General features: G+C 40.1%; 1 protein-coding gene across 2 annotated transcripts; it reads right to left on the reverse strand.

Annotated features, from left to right (window-relative positions):
• Nucleotides 1–596: 596 nt before the first annotated feature.
• GGH (gamma-glutamyl hydrolase) lies at nt 597–21,420 on the reverse strand. Of its 2 annotated transcripts, none has more exons than XM_032882631.1 (9): nt 21,212–21,420; nt 17,632–17,746; nt 12,992–13,042; nt 9,940–10,024; nt 8,044–8,185; nt 5,949–6,055; nt 5,781–5,871; nt 2,702–2,839; nt 597–1,034 (listed from the first exon to the last, which is right to left on the reverse strand). In XM_032882631.1, the coding sequence occupies exons 1-9, from the start codon at nt 21,312–21,314 to the stop codon at nt 913–915; spliced, it is 954 nt and encodes a 317-aa protein (XP_032738522.1). In that variant the 5' UTR covers nt 21,315–21,420; the 3' UTR covers nt 597–912. The 2 variants fall into 2 exon arrangements, with proteins under 2 accessions (XP_032738522.1, XP_032738521.1); XM_032882630.1 differs by lacking the exon at nt 21,212–21,420 and adding an exon at nt 19,270–19,483.
• Between the last annotated feature and the right edge of the window lie 1,806 nt (nt 21,421–23,226).

Here is a 23,226-nt window from a genome sequence, read left to right on the forward strand (position 1 = left end):
TATCTTCAGGTTATTGTTCCCATCTCTATACGTAAAATCCTTCATCTCCTACACCACCTTGCCCACTCTGTTTCCCATGTTTCCACTTCTCTAGCAGCAGCTCTGAAGGACTCATGAGAACAGAGGCATAAACACTGTCTGTCAACAACAACTCAAACTATCCTCTTTTCTGCTTTTTTGTCCTCAAGGAATTCCTAAATTTCGAAGTTGGTGAGGGTACATGGGATGATGAGGGAAGCACAGATTGAGAAATGCATTAAAATGTATGCAAATAAGTGTATGGCAGCTTTCAAATTACTTTCCATGGAAAGAAAGTTTACTCCCCAGTGGTCACAAGTACTTACTGAGAGCTCATTGTGTTAAACATTCTAAGAGACAGAAAGTTCAAGACCCGTGCTCTGCATTCAGCAGGTGTGCAGTTTAATTGTGGGGCTGAAAAGGCAGAAAAAGAAATATGTGTGTAGACACACACTCTCTCTCTTATGTATGCATACTCACACATCTTCACACACACACACACACACACACACACCCCAATACTCCCAAGACTCAAACGAGGTAGGATTTAAAAAGCGTCTTTGGCAAGGACAGGGTGGTAGATTGCTAGGGGAAGGCATTTATTTCCACAATCAATCAATGTGAAAAAAATAACTTGTATTTTTCAATACATTTGTTTTGTTCTAATCTTCAGGTTTGAGCTTTCCAGGAAATACACCACAATTATTTAATTATCAAATTGATTCATTACCAAATGTGATATAAATAGTCCAAGACACTGAATGAAGAATCAGAGCCAGCAACATCCTAGAAAAGGAATCTCTGTGGCTTTCCACTGTGCCATCAGTAGCAAGTCATTGCAACAGTTTAATCACGGAATGATTCAAAATTTCTCTGTTAACACGTTGCAGGCTTTCAATCAAACATATAACTTTGCTGAAATGAAGAAATATTTCCAGTATAAACTGGGCGGAACTGATAAATCAGTGCTTCATTCTCTTCAACCTCAGATTCAAATTGATGACTGTTTTTCCGAGCTGCAAGAAAAAGACAGTGCTAATTTTTTGAAAGATAGGATAAAATTTTCCAAAGGCTACTTTATAACATTTCTTCCTATAATCAGCAGTATTAAGCAGGGGAAATACCACCAGAAAAGGAGCAATGCCTTATAGGATTTCCCCCGAATAAAGTAGCACTTGATTGATCGTCAGATCCAGTGAGGGGCTTACCCTCCCGCTGATCTAAACACTCATCTGGGGCCTACTGTGCGCAGGACTTGCCACAGGGCCCGCGGATGGAAACTAACCAGGGCAAGGACCTAGCACTCAAGAAGCCTTGCCTAGTAACCATGCAGAATCTTCCACCGTGTGGTGCTTTCACAGTCTGTCCTCACTGAGCTGCTCCCAGAAAAAGAGAACAGAGACTGTCAAAGGTGAGGCCGATGTAGAAGCGAGAGGTAAGGCAGGAATGTGACAAGCAAGGAGGCACAGAGAAGTTGGCTGAAGTGGGAGTGGGAAGCAGGGAAGGCTCGGACTTTATCCTCGAGTGGAAATAAATACACGCTTGCTGCACTGTTTTAGAAAGCCGGATGTTGGGAAATAGAGATAAACAGCCCCGTCAAGTGCTAATACTGCAACACACTCCACCTACTGCCGTTCTCCTTTAGTCCCTGACACAGGACACGGGAATGTTCCTTGGGATTCATAGTGCATGCGGGAGAATCCTGTTTTCAGTTTGGGGTTTTTGTCATGAAACGACCCATTCAACTGCCCGTAAGCAGAGTGAATTCAGGAGGAAGTACTTTCCTAAGGAGTGTGAGCAGGAGGGTTGATAAAACTTCGGGCAAGCTGGGAGAGAGGGGGCAAACACAGCGTGCTGGAGTTCACGCCCCGCCAGAGTGATGCCCTGTCCCTTGCAGTGGTGTCTGTAGCTCTCACACCTATATCACTCAACGAAAACTTAAGCATTGAGGGGTGCCTGGGTGGCTCAGTCAGTTGAGCCACCAACTCTTGATCTTGGCTCGGATACATGGTCTCAGGGTCCTGGGATCGAGCCCCGCGTTGGGCTCCATGCTCAGTGGGGAGTCTGCTTGAGGATTCTGTCTCTCTGCCTCTGCTTCTCCCCCCTACTCTCTCTTCCACGCTCGAATAAATAATATTTAAAAACAAAAAACAAAAAAACTTAAGCATCTAAAACCAAATTCTCAATTTTGCCCACAAACAGCACAAAAATGTCTCTACGAAAGAGCAGGAAAAGCTTATTAACTGTGTCCATTGTGCCAATGCCTGCACGCAGGCAGCCTTAAAATCAGTCTGATGAGCATATATTCAATTTATATCTTCTTGGAAAAATAACATCTACTTCTTAGAGAATGTTAAAATACAAGCATTATTCCTAAAAAGAAGAGTAATGAAGCAAATTTTTAAAAATGTATTCAAGAAAGAAAGAAAAGAAGAACTCAATCTTTACATTGTTGTTCAGGAATTCAGTGCACTTCAGAATGTCCAATACCGTTAACTGAAATAATTGTCCTGGTTTTATCTGAATGCCTAGTATGTCAATTTCAGGGCTTTCACATGATTTAACTTTTTGTTAAAGTTAAACTTACCGAACATCTATAGAGCAAAAGTGTAAAGAAACTTTAGACAAGGGCAATTTCCTCCAAAACTACACTAGACAATAAAATTATATACCCACATATTACCTTCAGCAACAAAGAACTCAGCTAAATAAAACGCAGCCCTCACAGCATGAGGTGCATGGGAAATGCCTTCTAAATTCCCCCACTCATAAGGTGCTTTCTCTGGATGCCACTGGACACCGTAGACTGGATACTTGTACCCTGCATGAAGAACACAAATAGGTAAGTATTAAGAATGGTCGAAGGGGCACCTGGGTGGCTCAGTCGGTTAAGTGTCTGATTCTTGATTTTGGCTCAGATTGTGATCTCAGGATCCTGGGATCGAGCCCTGTGTCAGGTCTGCTTGTCCCTCTCCCTCTCTCTACTCCCCCCATCATGCGTGCTCTCTCTCTCTAACAATTAAAGTATTTTTAAAAAAAAGCAGTCTAAGATATTACTTACAATGGAGTTATGTTCTATATCCTACGTAAAACATTATTTTATAACTCACAATGTCAGAGTAAAATTATGCTCATTCTCCCAGAGACAAAATAAAGAATTTCAATTCACAGTGTGAACATTCACAGTACATTTCACTGATTTTCAACCTTGTACAGTCCATAATGTGATTTGCTTTCGTGGATAATCAGAGGGAAGTAAAATACTTGAGCCTCTGAATACCCCAGTTCAACAGTCAGCTGCCCGTGTGATCAGTGATACAAGTTTCTTCCACGATGGGTCTCTTTCCCTCCCACCATCCTACGTCTTCATCCTTTCCCGTAATGATGTATTCACAGGACAATGAACTATGCCACCATTTTTGGTGTCCTTTTATGTAAGCCAGTTCTTCTCAGCCTAAATGATGTCCCTCTGTCTGTGGAATGGTTCCCACCCTCATGGCTGGTGTTCCACAGGGGTCATCAGAGGCTACCTGGAAAGTGGCTTTGTGGAGAGTTAGGAGGCTACCGAGGAGTCCAGGTGGAAGGTAGTTAATGTAGAATAACAACAAGGCTAAGCTGGAGGGAGGGGAGGTATCATTTGCAAGCATCTGGGGAGCAGAAAGTGGCACACAATTTTTAGAGGTAGAGGAGGAGGGCAGAAAGTCAAGGACAACATCTAAGCTTCTAACTTAGAATGATTTGATGAATGGCAATGCTATTGTTGAAGCAAAACATAGAGGAAGGAAACAGTTAAAGAGAAGATAGTCCGTTCACTTCCCACTGGGCTGAACAACCTTTCCCAGAATTCCCCCAGGGAATTCTTGTATTTTTCGTAAACCATTCAAACTTTGACCTCCCCGCCCCCAAGAGCAAGCCAGTGAGAAGGCCAATTTTGAATAACACAAACTACACCCACCAGTACCCTGGCCTCTCACTGACTCGAAGACTATCTGTTGTTTCTGTAAGTTTTCATTCATAGTACTTCACTTCCTTGCACAGTAGTGATTTTTTGGCCAGGAATTGCTCATCTTCCTTAAAACTTCATAATGTGGAAATCCCTTAAAATCTGGGATAAATGTAGTTTTCTCCACAGAGAATTATTTATATTCACTTCTGCCATAAACGCTGGGACACTCTCAGGCTGAGATGACTTGAAATGACTTGAGATTTACTGACCTTCCCGGTTAGTTTCACGCAGGCCACGGGTGACCAGGGTGTCACTATGAATTCTCAAGACTTATTTACCACCATCCCCATTCCCTTAGGGTCAAGGTTCAAGGTGGCAATTGTCATAGGTCGGCAGGCAGGACTTGTTGAGGATCCTGCTGCATGGAGGACTTTCACAGGAGGGGGTTCCTGAGCTTCCTCCTAAGTTCTCCTGATTCAACAGTAATGCTGGTTTAAATACTTCACTTAATAATATAATACCATACAATCCATTAATTCTACTACTGGGCATTTTACACAAAGAAAACAGAACACTAATTCAAAAAGATATATGCACCCCTATGCTTATTGTATCATTAATAAGAGTCAAGATATGGAAGCAACCTAAGTGTCCAGTGATACATGGATAGATAAAGGAGATGTGGCATATACATATAAGGGAATATCACACAGCCATAACACAGAATGAAATCTTACCCTCTGAGAAAACATGGAGTAAGAGGGCATTATGCTAAGTGAAATAAGCCAGACAAAGAGAAATACTATATAATCTCATTTCTATATAGAATCTCAAAAACAATACAAACAAAAGACAGAAACAGATTCATAAATACAGAGAACAAACTGGTGGTTGCCAATGGGAAAGGGGCAAAATAAGTGAAGGGGGTTAAAAGTTACAACTTCTAGTTATAAAGTAAGTCAGTCACAGGGATGAAAAAACAGCACAGGGAGTATAGTGAATAATACTGTAATAACTTTGTATGGTGATTGATAAGTATACTTACTGTGGTGAGCACTGCATAATATATAGAATTGTCAAATCCCATGTTGTACACCTAAAACTACTATAATATTGTATGTCAACTACACTTCAATTTAAAAAAAAGTACTCCACTTAACTCCCAGAGGTTCTGGTCTGAGTATCCTGTCACTTCATGAATGTACAGGTATCCCTCCACTTTCCAAAAGGCTACATTTCGCTACTTCATTGTTATGAAAACTTAAATTAGCACAGTATCGGCTTTTCTTTATAAAAGCAAAAATACTCTTCTGCTTTCTTTCAGGGAGCAGAAACAGGGACTCATGCAGGTCTTTCATAAAAACAAAGTGGCTTAATGCAAACTTTTAGAAAGTAGAAGAATACTCTTTGCTTTGTGCCTTTGTGGCTTAGGAGTTTCATAGGAAGGCTCTCCTTTCGGACAGTGGGGTAAACTTTTAGGAAGTTTTCTGGACATGATTCATGGTTTTTGTTGTTGTTTGGAGGAGACTCTGTCATGGTACTCACTCTATAGCACTGCTAGAAACAGAAGTCATTTTCTCCATTTACTCTACTCTTCCTTTAGGCTTTACTCTCCTTCTCCATCATTCCATCCACCAGATGACCGAGGTAAATCACAACTGACTTGGAACATGGACAAAAATACATCTCCTATCCCCAAAAATGCCTTAGCTTCTCTTTACACCCCAGAGAAACACAATTTTATTCATAAGAGAAGTATAAAATTAATATATATAAACATAAGTGAAATAAAGTATATATGTGCCATGAGATATACCTTCCATGGTTGAAATAAACTCAGTCTTGCCATCTGTATTTGTAGTTAATACATTGAAAAAGTTCTTTAACTCTTCATTCATCGTAAAATTCTAGAGTATAAAAAACAAAATAATTACTTCTGTGGTTAATCTAAATGCATTAATTTCACTGTTAATTAATGTAATACCGTCACGGAGAGGCTCCACTTGTGGAAATTTGCAGTCAGGGGTTCCGTTGATAATGACTTCAACAAGTCAACAGGAAAATTCTGGAACATTCTGCTCTGTGATGCACCTGATATAATTTAAGCACAAGAGAAATAATTTAAACACAGCAAAAATAAAATCCACTGATCTATGGCCAAAAAGGGCCATTATTAAGACATAATCAAGATGACTAAATGATAAACAAAACATATCATTTCCACATATGTATCCTAGTCAAACACAAAGTAAGTTTAACATACAAATTCAAGTATGTTCCATATTCAAGTACTTTTCTTCTAGAATTTGAACAAGAATTACTAAAATCCTTCTGATATGATAATTATCAGGCCACCATCAAGTAAGCAGAAAATTTTAACTTGAGTTCTCTTGAAAACAGGGACAATTTACCACGTGAATATGTCTTTGTTTTCTCAGGAAATGATCCAGAACATTAAACATATTTTCAAAGGTATCTGGAATTTAAAGATCTAAAAATACCAACAATGTAGGAAAGAACATTAAACAAGCCAAGAAATCTCTACTCAGTATATAGATCAAAAAGAGCAATTTATCTTGACACTAGCACTCGCTAAGTGAAGCCCCTCATTCAGCATGCTAATAATGGCTTCCAAGAGAATTCCTGCTTCTCCAATATAAAAATCTTCTTTATATAAACTTGGTTTTTCACCACATACATCCAAAATAGTCTGACCTAATACACGTACTTCCCACAGAGTTCTTGCAATGATTAAGTAAGATAATGCAAGAAAGAGCTTTGAAAAATATAGAGCATTCTATGGGTTCCATGTGTAACAACTACTGCTTTCCATCCACAATCCTTATGAGAACAGGAATAGTTGACAGCACTTAACTGTGAGGATTCAGAGATCAGGTAACCTACAAGAATCATTACCTATTTACACAGAGTGCTATAACAATTTTCCTCGTCTTTGCCCTGAGTTCCTGACAAGGAGCTTCTAACGCTCTCAGAAATTCCTGCAAAATAGGAATTCTTCGTAATGCTAACAAGGGGTCTCACAGGGGGCCCCTAGGTAGCTTCAGGATGAGGCTGATCATCAGAAACATCGACCACATGATTAGAGTAGGTTAGGACTTGAGCCAGCCTGATTTCCAGGGATGAAAAGGGGACTGGAGACTTCAGTCACACAGCCAATGATTTATCAATCTTGCCTTTGCAATGAAACCCAGTAAAAAATTCTAGACAAAAGAGCTAATGGGAGTTTTCCAGTTGGGGAACACACTGACAGGCCAGTAGGGTGATGTGCTCTGACTCAACATGGAGAGGACGCAGAAGCTCTCCAATCCCTCTGGGATCTCAAACTATTCGTATCCTTTACAATAAAATTTTTAGTGCAAACACAGCACCTTCCTCGGTTCTGTGAGTCATTCTGGTGAATTACTGAACCTCACGAAGGGTCATGGGAATCCTCACAATTGTGGCTGGTTGGTCAGAAGTGTGGGTGGCCTGGGGATGTGACTTGTGGCTGTATCTGAAAGAAGGGACTCATTGGGAAGATAACTTATAACTATGGAGTCTGCGCTGACTCCTAGTGGCTAGTACCAGAATCGAAGCGCGGTACACCACAGCTAGGGTTCAAACAGAGTACACAGCCGAGGGAAGACGCTGTACTATCATAATTCCTAGCCAGCATGTATAAGAGTTGTCTTCCAAGCACTTAGCACAGTAGCTGGAAAGCTGTGTCTTATTTAATAGTCACAAACAACCCTAAGAGGAAAACCCTTTAAAATCAGGAAATCAAGTCAAGGGAGGTTAAACCATTCCCCTAGGCAACAGGGATGAAGCTAGGACTCAAACTCAGGTCCGATTTTTAGAGGTCTTAATCATGTATGATTCTGATATTACTACACGTAATGAATTATCAAAACTCAAAACTCCTAAGCCATCTTCACAGTTCAATACCTCGTTTACATCGTCAGTTTGTGTGAGTCATCTAAAAATCAGTAAACATTATGAGCGTTTCTGACACGGATCTTTGCCACTTACTCATCCTGCCCAGGTAATATTTTTAAAAGGGTCAAAAAGAGAATTCTCACCTTTAGTGAAGTTCAGCGGCATTGTAATTCCATCAGTATGAGTGAGAGTTAATAAGGACTTTCCACCACTAACCAGGTATGAGAGCTCTTCGAATCCAAGGCAAGTACCCCATACAGGAAAATAGTCTCCGTCATCAAAACTCTTCGCAGAATGAAAGAGAAAACTAAGCTTATTTTAACGTTTTAAAACAAAAATTTGTACGTTTGATTTGTCATTACAAGACAGGCACCTGAGTCATGAATGTGTTTCTAAAGAATTTTCCAGGATCCATAAGGAGCCTATCACTTAATCTTTCCTCAGACCAAGCTCATACATAATCATTCTGTCTTAGTTGATCAAATTATTCAATCTCAGCTGTGCTGGGAACGAGACTGACATCTGCCAGGTAACTACCAAGCAACACAAGTAGCAATTAGGGACTGCAAATATCAGAGATAATGCTAGACAGAAGTCTATCGATACATCTGCTACAGATCTTGCTGCTCTTTGGATGATTGCTTTGAACACACTCTGAAGTCCTTCCTTCATTATCTTGGAATTTACAGTAATAGCTGCATCATCGCACCTTTAGCCAATTCAATTTAAATCATGGGAAACCCATGATCTGGAAGGAGAGTAACAGTCAGTAAGGAAAAGGCTAAGCAAAAGTAAAAAAAAAAAAAATTTGTATAGAGTAAAAGTTGTCAACTCTTTGTACAAAAAAAGTACAAATGTATTGAGCTTTTTCAAAGGGACTCACAACAACTAGCACGAATGGGGAAAAAGTCTTCTAGAGAATGAATTTTTGGGTTAAGTAAAGATTAAATCCATATGTACTGTAGTTACAAAACTGAGTTGTGCAACTTTTCTAAAAGCAGTGATTTTCCTGCATAGATTATAAAATATAGCCTAACAGTCACTAAATGAGGAAATGGTTAGGGTTTTTTCTTTCTGTTCCTTACTGAAAAAAATACAGAATTACATTAATTCCTATACTTTCTATCATAAGGTAGGATTTTTAACACTTTCTATGCAGGTCTGGGAAATTTTATTTTTAAAAGTTAGAACTGCATATATGAAGTCGAAAGGCCATACAGCATTTACTTATAATAAACACAAAGGAAGGTTTAACTGCTCTGTTTTCATATGTACCAAATTTCATTTCTCGACTAAAATGTTAAGTCCTCGCTTACTGGCGCCACATCTTTCACTTACTGTGGCTCCTCCATGGAGCCTGGCAGAGCAAAGAACACAGAGTAGGACTGACTAGATCTAACAGACTTCACTTCTCAAAGCTCCTTCAGTGAGAACTTTGTGGACCCCAGTAGCTGTAGCTAAATAAGTTCAAGGCTGCGGAGCTTTTTTCCTTTGCTTTGAAATCTTCAAGTAGCTAATTACATTTCAAAAAGCAGACTTTGGGGTCTTAAGGGTTAGGTGGCTCCTTTTTTTTTTAAATTGAGCAAGTTGGTTACATGAGTCCCTGTATGCAAAAGGAAAAATGACCCCTTTATAATGTTCATATCTCTTTCCAAAATGCATTTTAAATCACTCACATTATAAAACTTCCACTTTGTTCACTTTTTCAAAAACAAAACCCATCGAGCATGTACTCAGTACATTAAAAAACAAAAAACAGCTTACTAAGCCAGCATGAAGACCTGGTCTTATTAATGAGCACTAACAGAGAGGGCCAGTGTGCCGGACTCTGGTTCCCTTGAAAGCCCACAGGAAACAGGGTGAGCACCCCTACAGGCTGCTACAGAGCAGGAAGCTCAAAAGATAAAGGGTAATTAAGGGAAGGGTAAAAGATAAAGGGTGATTGTGAGGGAAGTATTAACCACATGAGTCAGAGAGAATTATTCTCATGGAAAATTACAAAAACCCACCTGGAATAATAGGCAATAACTGATATCTACCTGTTTGGCAAAGTCGTAAAACTTTTTGGCCGTGAGAGCATAACCTGACTTCTTGAGATTAACGCTTCCTCCAGGGAAAAGGATCCTGAAGCAAATCAAATAGGGTGCATTTCAATCCCGCGGCCCACAGGAAATAAACACTTTTTTTTGCTTTAAAACAATTTTTTTCCTTATCACGCAAGCAACAGATTAAAGAAAACTGTGGCAAAAATATATAAAATATTCACACTCCTACACATTTACACTCCTACACATTCGTAAACTGCCACAGTTAACAATACTTCTAGAAGCCCATGTTCTTCCAAAACTTCTTCAATAAACACGTTTATTTTTGAGATAGAGTGTACACAAGTTAAGGATAAACAGGTGGGGGAAGGAAGGAGAGTACACAAAGCTAGAAATCAAGTCAAGATAAAATTCCAGGTACACCTAGGTCTAAATCAAGCAATCACTGATGCCAAAATCAATTGGAGGCTCCTAGTCAGGAGTCAGTTTTGGCTCACGGAGAATTATTTTCAATCATAAAGAACAAGCTGTTCATAAACATATGTAGGCTAGAATTAAGTATCCATGAGAATTTAATTTTTTATTATCACCCTGAAATTTCTTCCAAAATGTTCACACTATTAAAAAACTTTGAAAAAGAACAAAATTAACAATTCTGGAAAAAGTTTGGGAAAAGAGAGGGGAAGTTACGTTTGATTTTATTTTACTCTACCCATAAAGGAGAGATACAGAAAAATATTTACTGTGTTTTTATATCGACTTTTTAAATTAACTTCAATTTTAAAATTTATAACAAGTCTTGAAATAACTAAAGATATTCAAAAAAAGATTACAAAAGCTGGATTAAATGTGTTAAAATTTTGAAAATACTTAAATAAGAATATGAGATATGTGAACGCTCATTTCTTTTTAAGAGAGAGCAAGAGAGAGCACACACGCAGTTGTGGGTGGAGGGGCAGAGGGAAAGGGAGATACAGAATCCCAACCAGGCTCCATGCTCCGTGCACAGCCTGATGCAGGGCTTGACCCCACAACCCTGAGATCATGAACTGGGCCAAAACCAAGAGTTGGATGCTTAACCAATTAAGCCACCCAGGCTCCCCGAAAGTCCACTTTTGAGACTATTGTTCATTCAACAAATATATTCTGCTTCTTGGTATTAACTTGGAGAGACAAGGATGAGGAATTTTTCACAGTCTGGTAGAAAACTTACAAACTATAAGGTAGAACCATGCAGAAAACCCTACAATTAGAAGTGGTTTAATGAAGACTAATTATCAGGTCTCCCTTTTCATTCACTAAATGTCTAAAAAGATGCCGCTGATCAAATCTAGTGTGTTTAATGCAAAGTCCTTTCATAAAATTGACTGTCTTGCCCAGATTAGGAAATCCCTTTAAAAACAAACCATTTCATCTCTGTGTTCCTCCACAAAGCAGTATAAAATTTATCGTGTAATAGGGGCTCAATGAAGGAGATTCTGAAGTTGCATGGGAGTGTAGTTCATTTTCTGGTATATATTTTTGTGTGTATTTCTGAGTTTCTACCATATATTCTGACCTTGACTTACTTTTCTATGCCAAAGTGCACGCACATAATGGGCACTATAAATGTTTTACTCACACCTTTTTTCCTTTTTTAAAGTAGTAACAAACACAGTTTTTAAAAGTGGAAAAAACAAACTCTTTATAAAAGCTTTATCATAAAATAGACTCCCTGCACCCAAAATTCAACAAAAAACAAACCTACCATTAAGGGCGCCTGGGTGGCTCAGTTGTTGAGTGTTCGATACTTGATTTTGGCTCAGGTCATGATGTCAGGGTGATAGGATCAAGCCCCATGCAGGGCTCCACGCTCAGTTCGTTGTCTGTTTCTCCCTCTCCCCTCCCCCCCACCCCTGTCTTTCCCCTGCTGGCATGCGTTCTCTCTCTGTTCCAAATAAATAAACAGAAATTTTTAAAAACCGCCACCTTTAAAATCTCTGTGTTTACCTTATAGATTATACTGTGTTAATCTCCTAATCCCTACCTTAAAAAAAAAAAAGCAAATAAATACCATTATGTGCCTTGCTTTTTTTACATAACAATATCACATCGATCACATGACAATAGTGATCCAAGCCAGCATCTATAGATACCCTCATTTTTTAAATCTGTGCATAAGACTCTATTATATATGCATGCAGTCTTTTTTTTTTTTTTTAACCCAGTTCCCAACTGATAGACTACCCAGCGATTTCTAAACTGTGGGTATTTCAGACAATTCTGCAACGTTCATGTTTGGGCCTAAGTTTCCACATAACAGGGAATATATTTATAAAATAAAATTCCTTCTGACCAATTTCCTAGGTCAAAAGGTATGTGCATTATTAATTTCTGAAATGAAATTTCAACAGATATTGCAAAACTACACCACAGAAAACTGTATAACTCATACAGTCGTAAAGTATGAAAATACTTGTTACCTCACAGCCTCACTATAGAATATTTACAAACTTTCTGATCTTTGTCAGCTTGGTAGTTTAAAAAGTTTATAATTGCTATAATTAGGTAACCTTTAGTTATGAGTAATGTTGAACATTTTTCATGTGATTAAAAGCTTTATTCTGTTGAGCTAGTCAATCATATATTTTGTGGTGAAGCCAGAGGACAGAAAACTTATTACCAAGTTCTATTCAAAATGTCTTCTGAAAGATAACCAATTATTATACTCAGATTTAGGACTTCTAAATCCCCTCTAAGCAAACAGTATGTCATGCCATTCAAAGTGACCTCAGAACATTTAAGACAAGCATTAAAAGAACAAAGATAATGTCACGTTAAAAAAAACCTAAACATATCTACTATGCAACATTTACTTCTTAAGCTGCCTTCCCTCTGCAAGCTTTGTCATCTTTCAACAAAACAATTACTATAAAAGAACTCAGAAAACTAACATTATACCTCTATAAGACAGTTACACAGAAACATGTATGTTTCTAAGTATGTTTCTGCAAATGCAGACTACATCCACCTCATTCCCCGTATCAAATCAATGCTGCCAACTTACCCATTAATAGATTGGAAAAGCTTTTCATACTTTTCAGCTGTAAGATCAGGCCTGAAAACAATAAAAACAGTTATAAAACATCCATTTCCATACCTAAGGAAAAAAGTAAGACTGTAAGTGAAGTCCCCACATTAATTGAAAAAAAAAAAAAAAGAATTCTTAAATACCAGACAGTATTTCTCTCCCTCCCCTTCCCAGAGGTATTTTTTCAAACTACATACACATCACATACTATAATTATATCCTTGTTTTGGTAATCAGACAAGTAAACATGTTTTGCTGTGTTCTCATTTAATATTGTGAAGTACATGTTAATATGGAAAATATTAAAGACCATGAGATTGGGCAATAGTAATTTCTCTGCTTGTTGAGAACTATCAAAAACATGTAAGGTGGGCGCCTGGGTGGCTCAGTGGGTTAAAACCTCTGCCTTCGGCTCAGGGTCCTGGGATCAAGCCCCACATCGGGCTCTCTGCTCTGCGGGTAGCCTGCTTCCTCCTCTCTCTCTATCTGCCTCTCTGCCTACTTGTGATCTCTGTCAAATAAATAAACAAATAAAATATTAAAAAAAAAAACAAACCATGTAAGGATATTCAGTAGTTTTGTATAAAGATGAAATAAAGAGATTTATTAATATGCTTCCCTTAACTGCAGGCAGTTTGGGCTATAAAAACAATACATACAAATGCCAAATCTCGGGTTCATCCCACTCCCGCCACTAACTGCAAAGATCTGGAGACCACTGTGCATCCAAAAGTCAGAAGAGTTCAGATCTAGGGACAGGCTACATGCACATCACTGTAGACGGGGCAATTATTCTGAAGCTAACTTGCCTGGGTATTCTGCAGCTCCTTTCATCGAACACCACTTAAGAGCTCCTAACATCACCATGCTATTGATGATTTTATCCCCTTCTCCAGAAAAAAGTAATGGGACTCATCTGTGACAATTTAGTTAAATCACAGTAAAATGGGTCTGCTCTTCCAAAAGTTCAAGAAAATGCAGGAACGAGAGAAGAGAGCATCATGGTTATGAAATTCCTGTAAGAACTTTCCTACATTAAACACTCTTCTGGTTCTATAAGAGAATAACAAGGAATGATGCCCTCTCAATCAGCCATAAAAGAAGTAGGTTTATGATCAAATGTCAACCACAGTCCACTTCTGCCCCAGGGAATGTTTTAGGGGGAGTCAGAACACATCTCCCATTATTAATACACTTATGATGCCCAGAACTTGGCTGTGCTTTGTTGTGCTAGGTTCTTTTCTAAGTCTAAATGAGCTTTGCAAGTCCGGGTCTATTTAGAAGTTCATATGGGCACCTGGATCGCTCAGTCGGTTAAGCATCTGACTCTCAATTCTGGCTCAGGTCATGATCTCCCTTCCAGTTAGGCTCCACATTCAGTGGGGAGTCTGCTGGAGAGTCTCTCCCTCTTCCTCTCCCTGTCCCCATTCTTGCTCTCTCTCTCTCTCAAATAAATACATAAATCTTTAAAAAAAAAAGGGGGGGGGGCACCTGGGTGGCTCAGTCAGTTAAGCGTCTGCCTCAGCTCAGGTCATAATCCCAGGGTCCTAGAATGGAGCCCCGAATCAGGCTCCTTGCTCAGCGGGGAGTCTGCTTCTCCCTCTCCCATTCCCCCCCGCTTGTGCTCTCTCTTGCTCACTCTCTCTCTCAGATAAATAAAATCTTTAAAATAATTGATTAATATAATTTTTTTTTAAAAGTTCACAATACTCCTCTTCCCAGCAGCGAACTATAAAGCAATGGGTGATATTGCAGTGGTGCTCATCTTTATCTTAGATGGAGAATAAATGGGCAAGTGCTCCTGACTTGAGAAGTGACAGGGAGATTCAAATGTGAGTCCATGTTCCCAGTGTTCTGCCAGTCTCATCTCCCCAGACTGGGTCAATAAAAAGGGAACCAAACAGTCAGGATCCAGAATCTTCCCCAATGACATTTAAGCCGGGAGAAGTCATCACTGGAATGGATTTAGATCACTCAGCTACATTCCAGGGACTTCTACCAGCAAGCCCTGCAGGCTGGTTTTAGTCATTTCATCAATTCTACATAAACAGCTCCCATATTGTCCATGACTGGACTTTTAGACCCTGCCGATCATTCTTAAGGGGCTTAACTGTTGAGGGAGGAGGGGATGAAGTGTCATGAACTCCCATGCCCTAGAGACTGGACAGGAAAGACAGGCCAGATCCTTTTCTTTGAATACAGATATTATTTGCATGTTGTCAGACTGTTGAGAAACGGGAGACCTTCTCAGTAGGGTATGAAAGAGTTTATTTTCTCTTTAACTAAAAGAAAACTGCTTAAGCCCGGTGATGATGGCAGATGAAACAGTTTCAGCAGTGTGAAAAGGAGTAACAGGCATTGTTGGGCACTTGCTTTATTTAAAGTCAGCCCCAGATGACTATCTTGGAAAACAAACAAGCAAACAAAAAAAGGTCAGAAATTCAGACTTTTATAAAGTCTTCTTATTTGTAAATGTTTAGAACTGTTTTGTTTTGTTTTGCTTTTTAAGATTTTATTTATCCATTTGACAGAGAGAGACAGCGAGAGAGGGAACACAAGCAGGAGAAGTGAGAGAGGGAGAAGCAGGCTCCCTGAAGAGTAGGGAGCCCAACATGGGGCTCAATCCCAGGATAGGGAGAATCAGGCTCCCCGTTGAGCAGGGAGCCCGAGGTGGGGCTCAATTCCAGGACCCCAGAATCATGACCTGACCTGAAGGTAGATGCTTACTGATTGAACCACGTGGGTGCTCCTAAAACTGTTTTTAAAACAGTGTGTGAACAAAACACATTTTACAACAAGAAGCAGCCCGTGGGCTGTCCCGTGCTACCCCCCAAGAGGATGCTCCATGGGTCCCACTAGTCCCACAGTGGGGATTTAGGATAACCTCAGGGTACCAGGCACCTGAGAAGGCAGGAGACCAAAACAAACTTCTTTATCTATTCCAGAATTTTGCCTAGGTCTCCCATCCTCCTCCTGTTCCCTTCTAAACCATGGAAGTTGGCTCCCAGCATCCAAAATCCAGAAATAAAGTCAACATTATCAATGTGACCATTTCATTCCCATTCTATGTTGGGTCATCCCTTAGAGGTTACTCTGGGAATTTAGCTGCCATGTATTACATTGTTTCTGTAGGACTAAATGATTGTAATTCCAAGCAATATACCTTAAAATGAACTTTGGAAACCCGAGCTGCAAATTAACCCTCATGCTGACAGTCATGTTTTCAGTGACTCTGTCATAAATATCAGCATTCTGCTGCTAGTCATTAGGTTTCAAAACTTTCTCAGTTTCAAAACTTCCTCAGTTTCAAAACTTCCCAAGTTTCAAAATTTGTTCAGTTTCAAAACTTGTAATTCTCAGCTATTCCTTCCTATGTCCTTTCATTCTATTAGTCATCAAATCTTGCTAATACTTTTAGAGAACACTTCTCCATTGATCCTACAAGTAAGCCACACCCTTGTCACTTCACGCTTAGCCTACCTCAACAGTCTCTGAACTGGTCTACCTGCCTGTGTCTCTCCCACTTCCCACCCAGGTTATCAGCACTAATGTCCTAAAAGAACACTAGCAGAAAAAGTTCCCATGATCAAAACTTTGAAATGCTGTTCTGAAGACTGTAAGTTACTTCCTCAGGTCTAAAATTCCGGTGTTATCTGAGTTCCAAATAAAGTTTCATTTGAAAAATTAGATTTGCTATAAAAAAAACAAAAACGAAAAATGAATGTCAAAAGTGAATGGGTAGAGATAGTTAGTTAAATGTAAAGATCAAACAAGAAGATGATCCTTATAAGCTAAACATAAAACCATTTTATGGTATAATTCTCAGTTGTAATGTTCGCATTTTGATTATTATTGTTTTATTTGAACAGTTCCTTTCCTTTGTTATAGCTTTTTAACATGGAATTAGTTACATAAACAGGTTGCCCAAAGCAACCAGTTGGGCTTTGTATGTGAAATCACTTATAATGGAATAGACAGGAGAGCTGGAAGATTCTAAAATATGTTAGTTTTGGGTGAATAGATATTATAAATACTTACAAGGTTTTATCTGTAAAAAATTCAATTCTTTCCAAATCAAAATATGACATGTCATTTTAGTCTGACTAGGGCATTATATCACAAAAAAGTAATGTAGCTCCTTTAAGACTGCAATTCTTGTAATTTATACTGAAGCAACACTGCTGTGTTAGTCATTTACAAACCTTTTAAGTAGAGTGTGAAGGCATTTTAAAAGTCATCTTCTAAAAATCTCTTTTATTGCATAAGTGTTTCCTTACCCTAATATTATAGAATAAAGCTGGTTAAGTTATCAATTCTTTTACTCCATAATTTTCCAAATGTCTGATGACTACCACCTTCCCTGGGGTATAGGAAACTATCATTTCATTCTTTACCTAACATGTTTTACAGACCTCTAATAGCACTATAAGTACAAACACCTTCCTACTTTAAACAATTTAATGATTCTAAGCATTAGATTTGGCAAAAATCAGGAGCAATGTTACCACATTTAAATGATGCAATCATAGCAAAGGAAACATTAATTTTTGAGCTAAAAATTATCTGAGATAACACAGGAGTTTTTATTTATACAGTATAAAAATACTGGATCATACCTTATTGGTACAACTCTTGCACCTGCAGACTCCAGATACTTTACATAGGATGCAGCAATATAGTATTTTCCCAGGCTTCTCATGTCCTTATTATGGGACGTTTGCATTAATACTCCTAAATTACGAAGGAAGGAAGGTAGGAAGGATGGAAGGAAATGAAAGAGTGAAAGAAAAAAATTAAGAGGGGGTGGAGGGAGGGAAGGGAAGTGAAGATGGGAGGGAGGGAGAAAATAAAAAAAAAAGAAAAGAAAACGGAAAAGAAAGAAGAAAAGAAAAAGGAAAGGAAAAATAGTTTTAATTTCGAGCAATTTCCTTTTTTTCTTACTCAGAAACTGAAACACATCACAGTAAAAAATACCACTATTTTGGGGTGCTTGAGTAGCTCAGTCCATTATGCATCTGCTTTCAGCTCAGGTCATGATCCCAGAGTCCTGGGATTGAGACGGGCATTGGGCTCCTTGCTCAGAAAAGAGCCTGCTTCTCCCTCTGCCTGCAGCTCCTCCTGCTTGTGTGCTCACTTGCGCGCACTCTCTCTCTCTCTCTGACAAATAAAATCTTAAAAAAAAGATACCAATTTTATTTGTTTAATTCACAGAATTAAATACAAAGCTTCTTCTGTAAGTACAGCAATAGACTTTGGGAAAAGACAGTGGAGGTTGATCTAAGTTTTAAGTAATTGCCTCTCTCTCTCACCTCATCAAGGAGACCAAGTAAGCCCCAAAGCAAGTTTACAATAGCACCAGCCTCCTTTATACAACCTAGAATCAATCTCACATCCTTAAGTCTAGAAGAAGGCCTCTCCTCTCCCACACACTCAAAGGCACATTGCTTCCTTGACAATAAAGTAAAAGAGTTTAAATATCTTGTCTACATCTCTCCAACATCAGCAACATAATCTAAGCAACCAACATCTTGCCTCCTCCCCTTCAGACTATTACAATAGCTTCTTAAAAGGTCTCTCTGTATCTTTTCTTAAACAATCCTCAACAACTGCCACCAGTGCTCCACCTGGAAAGAAATCTGATCATATCACTATTCATTCATTAACTTCTTCATTCAGTATATTACTGAATCATAATATATACAAGGTATTGAACGTGCTGGAGACACACGAATGAACAAAACAAAAATCCTTCCCCTGTGGGCTTTGATCCTAGTATGTGGGAGGGAGAGAAGAGTGGACAAATAGTTAACAAGATAAAAAGTTAAAATATAAAGTCTGATGACTGGAGGTAAATGCTAAGGGAAAAAAAGTAAAGCAGAGTAAGAAGGTGTGTTTTGGAGAAGGGGAGGAGTTGGTTCCATCCATCCAGGGGAAGAAAGTCTTACATATGATGCCAGGCCAGGCAATACCTCCCTGAGAACGTACAACATGACATTTGAGCCAGGACTTCAGAGAGATGAGGGAGTAAGCCATATAAAAGTTTCTGGAAGAAGACGGATCCAGGGTGGGAAAAAAGCAAGTGCAAAGGTGTGTGCCTATCACATCTCAAGGAGTCTATTACTAGAGCTCCAGGAGCAACGGGAAGAAAACAATAAGAAACGAGATCAGGGATAACAAATCAACGGGGACCATCTCCTTGTTTAAGTACCTCAGTGGGTTCCTAGACGTTCATAAACTCTACACATCCCACCTACCTCTCAGGCTGCCTCTTACCACTGAAACCTCAGCCCCAGCACAGTACTGGCATCCAATATACATCAAAACATGTCTGTCTGGAGAATACACCTGTGCCAGTATCATTCACTGCTTCACCATTTGGAACACTTCACTGTCTCTGTAGACCACCTGACATGAAGAGATGTCTATACCAATCACTTCTCTATTTCCAGCTTGTCACAAAAATTGGCATTTGTCAGGCACTCAGTTAACACATGCCAAATGCCAAAATTTGTTAAGACTGTTTTATTGTTGGGGCGCCTGGGTGGCTCAGTGGGTTAAAGCCTCTGCCTTCGGCTCAGGTCAGGATCCCAGGGTCCTGGGATCGAGCCCCGCATCCGGCTCTCTGCTCGGCGGGGAGCCTGCTTCCTCCTCTCTCTCTCTGCCTGCCTCTCTGCCTACTTGTGATCTCTGTCTGTCAAATAAATAAAATCTTTAAAAAAAAAAAAAAAAGACTGTTTTATTGTTGTGGATAAATAAGATGGTCCTCACTGAGGAAAATGAAATGTGTTAGGGAAAGAATGAAGGCATGTCACAGGAAATGAGGAAAGGAGTGGAACAAGGCAGGCAAGGTGAAATATCCCAAAAAAAGGTTTAGGGTTTGGGACATGTAAACCTAAGTGCCAGAAAGGAGAAAAAGTATATTAGAATAGGTAAGTTCCACCAACTTCTTCCCAACCCCTCTCCTTTACCCAGCTACTCACTTTTCCCACCTGTGGGGGAAAAAAACTCAAGCTGTAAGTCCCTCAAAATGTGACCAAAATTCCACCCATAGTTTAAGGCCACCTCACAACTTTGTGGTTTCCTTCGCACTTCTAATTCAATGCCTTGAACACAATAGGTGCTTAGTTAACTATTTTGCCTTAAGTGATGTGACTGAAAACACACTCCCTTTTTCTATAATTGACCCTGGACTACCACTGTTTCTAGGAAAGGAAAAAGAATCCCCCCCACCCTTTTTTCCTTTTCCCCTCCTCTCTATACTCACAATTTCCAACACACTACATAGAATTTTATTTTGAGTTAATTCTCCTTGGAGACTCTAACCACCATTTTAAACAGCTATGAAATAAGGCATTCCAAGTTCCAAATATTGATACAGAACCCATTTGAAAATCAGGCACTAGCAATACTTATGGAAAAAAAAATACTCATTTACTTACTATTTATTTACAGAATATGATGCTCCTCTTCCCAGAAGGGAAAAGAGTTTGAATGGCATAATACTACCTCTAAAATAAAGCCAATCTTAATTGTCTAACATAAATTGCTTTTGGTAAATTTTAATTCCAGGCTGATTGATTTCTCCCGGGTAGCCTTCCCCTTCCCTGTCTCGAATGTCTGCTCTGATAACGCAAACTGATTTTACTCTTTAAAACATAAATTTGTTGGACACGAAAAATTACATGCTTCACTTTAACACCATGTAGACCTGACATTAGGATTATACTAGGCACTTCTGCCCTTCATCTTCTGCTGAAGATGACAACATCCAAAGTATACCATAATTTCTTGATTTTGGTCAATTCGGTTTTTATAGGGATAATACAATGTGTCTTGAAATATGCCCTCACTCCATGAAATTTTAATAAACCTAACGTATGTACAGAGTTCGGTGAGTTCGTAGAAATTTCTCGCTATGTACAAAGAAGAAAACAATCCGCAGGATTCTCCCAGCGCACCCTCCTCCCTGCCAACTTGAAGAGCCAAATGAATTTGAGGAAACCACCAGGCATTAGCTCTATTTCGGCACAACCGAAATGGTGCTCGGCTCTTACTCGTGCTACAAATGAAGGCACATACGGCAACCCCGGACTCGGGTACTTCCAAGGCCGGACGTAGCAGCTGGAGCCCAGCAGCTGGCAGTGCCCAGGACAGACACCCGGCCTCAAGCCCGCGGCCCCCACCCAGCCTCCTTACCGATGATGGGATTCTTGGAGGCGAGAGCAGCGCACAGCCCGGGGCTCGCCGCCCCGCACAGAACCAGGCCCAGCACACACAGCAGGCGCTCCAGTCTCGCCATCGTGCTCGCCGCCTCCCGCCGCCTTTCAAAGGCACAGCTGGCAGGGCACCCAGGCCTGCTGCAGCGGCGGCGGAGGCGGCGGCGGCGGCGTACGCGTTCTCCGGGCCGCGCGGGGGCGGCAGGCTGGGGCGGTGCTCCGCCGCGGGGGCCTATGGGAAATGCAGTTCCGGCGCGCGCGGCTGTCTCCGGACGGGAGCCGGCGGTTCTGGGGACGCAGACGCCCCTCCTGCCCCATCGCTTAGGCCCTCAGTCGGCCGCCCGTGACCCCATGGCCGCTGCTTCTGCCCCGCGGCGGGTGCGGAGAAAACCGCAAACTTCTGGGTGGGCGTGGGGTGGGCGGAAGCTTCCCTTTCCACGGTTCTATGGAGGTGACCTCAATCACTCCTAACGGAGCCCAGGTTCTGGAAGGGGAACCCCTGGGTCCCGGCCTGACCGGATCTTTGTAACCAGGCAGCAAGCGCGGCTCGTGAGAGATTCCAGAAGTCGCCTGAGAACTTGGCGCCAACTGTAGCTCCCGCCTGAAAGGCCAGACCGTGTTAGGAATGCTGACAGCCGAGTTGGGCACTCCAGCGTTCGTTCCATGGAAGGATACACAGTGACTTCAGAGGTAATTCCACCTCCTGCTGTTTGTTTTCAGGGTCGAGGCAGCTGGAGGAAACGAAGGGAAGAGGAAACATCCACGGATGTGAACACGTTCTCGGGCGCGCGGCCTCACTTCCAAAGTGGGTCGAGGAGGGGCCAACTCCCGGCATCCCCTACAGAGGGGACGTCCCCTTTACTGTTAGCCTCAACCACAGACTTACCTGCCCTACACATGGGAGCAGAAATGAAAACTTTGGTGCCCGGGCCTTAGAAGTATTTTGAGGGTTCTGTTTTTAAAATTGTAAAAAAGCGTTGGAATCACTAGGCATATTTGGGTGGGGAGGTAGGTAAAAGAAACCTTTTACTTTCTGTGTGAAAATCTAGATACATAGATAGATGACGGCTTGTACTAGGTGGAAGTGCCCACCTACAAAGGCCAAATTAAATTAAGAATAAAAATCCTGGACAAGTATTGGAAGTCTGTTCAATCAGTGCCAAATTATTGATTGCATATTATATACGCAGAGGTGAATTGGACAATGTCTTTTGAGAAGAAGTTTATAATTTAGTAAGGAGAAAAGACAGGAAGAGAACGTGACTTGTGGAGAGAGCAAGAATAGAGTTTTTGTTATTCAAGAAGAGTGAATGCATTAAGTAGTCTGGTTTGACAAGAAAATAATGCTACTGTAGAAGGGTGTGGTGAGAGATAAGCCCGAAGGATGTGGTTAAAGATATTATGAAAGGCCGTAAGTGCTCAGCTGGTTCTGAGCATACTTGAACAGAGGAAGAGCCTCGGTAAATACGAATTTGTGGCATTCGAGCAGGTATCTATCTGCAGAGGAAAAATCATTACCTGGCATTTTACACAAAAATAAACTCCATTTAAATAAAGATGTAAAAACAAAATATATTCCAATAAGAAAATATAGTAGCACATGTTCATGACATTGGTGGTTGGAAGAATTTTATAAAGCATTTTATAAAAAGATATAGATGTTATTGGACAAATATAATAGATTTGACAGTGATATAGTTTTGAAACTTCTGTATAACTTAAAGAAAGTTAAAGATACGGCACAAACTTGGAAAATATATTTACAAAATACAGAATTTTAAAAGTTTATTTCTAGAATATACAAAGGACTTACTAAGAAAGGACAACATCCCAAAATAAAACTAGGCAAAGACTATGAAAAGACAAACCAGATAGTCATCACATCCATCAGATTGACAAAAATGTAAACCTTGAAAATAATAATTGAAGTATGTAGAAAATGAGAATTCCTTAACACTGCTAGTAGAATTGTAACTTATTACAACTATTATTGAA

The sequence above is a fragment of the Lontra canadensis genome, unplaced genomic scaffold (assembly GCF_010015895.1).
Source record: "Lontra canadensis isolate GAN:19392208 unplaced genomic scaffold, GSC_riverotter_1.0 scaffold83, whole genome shotgun sequence".
Lineage (NCBI taxonomy): Eukaryota > Metazoa > Chordata > Mammalia > Carnivora > Mustelidae > Lontra > Lontra canadensis.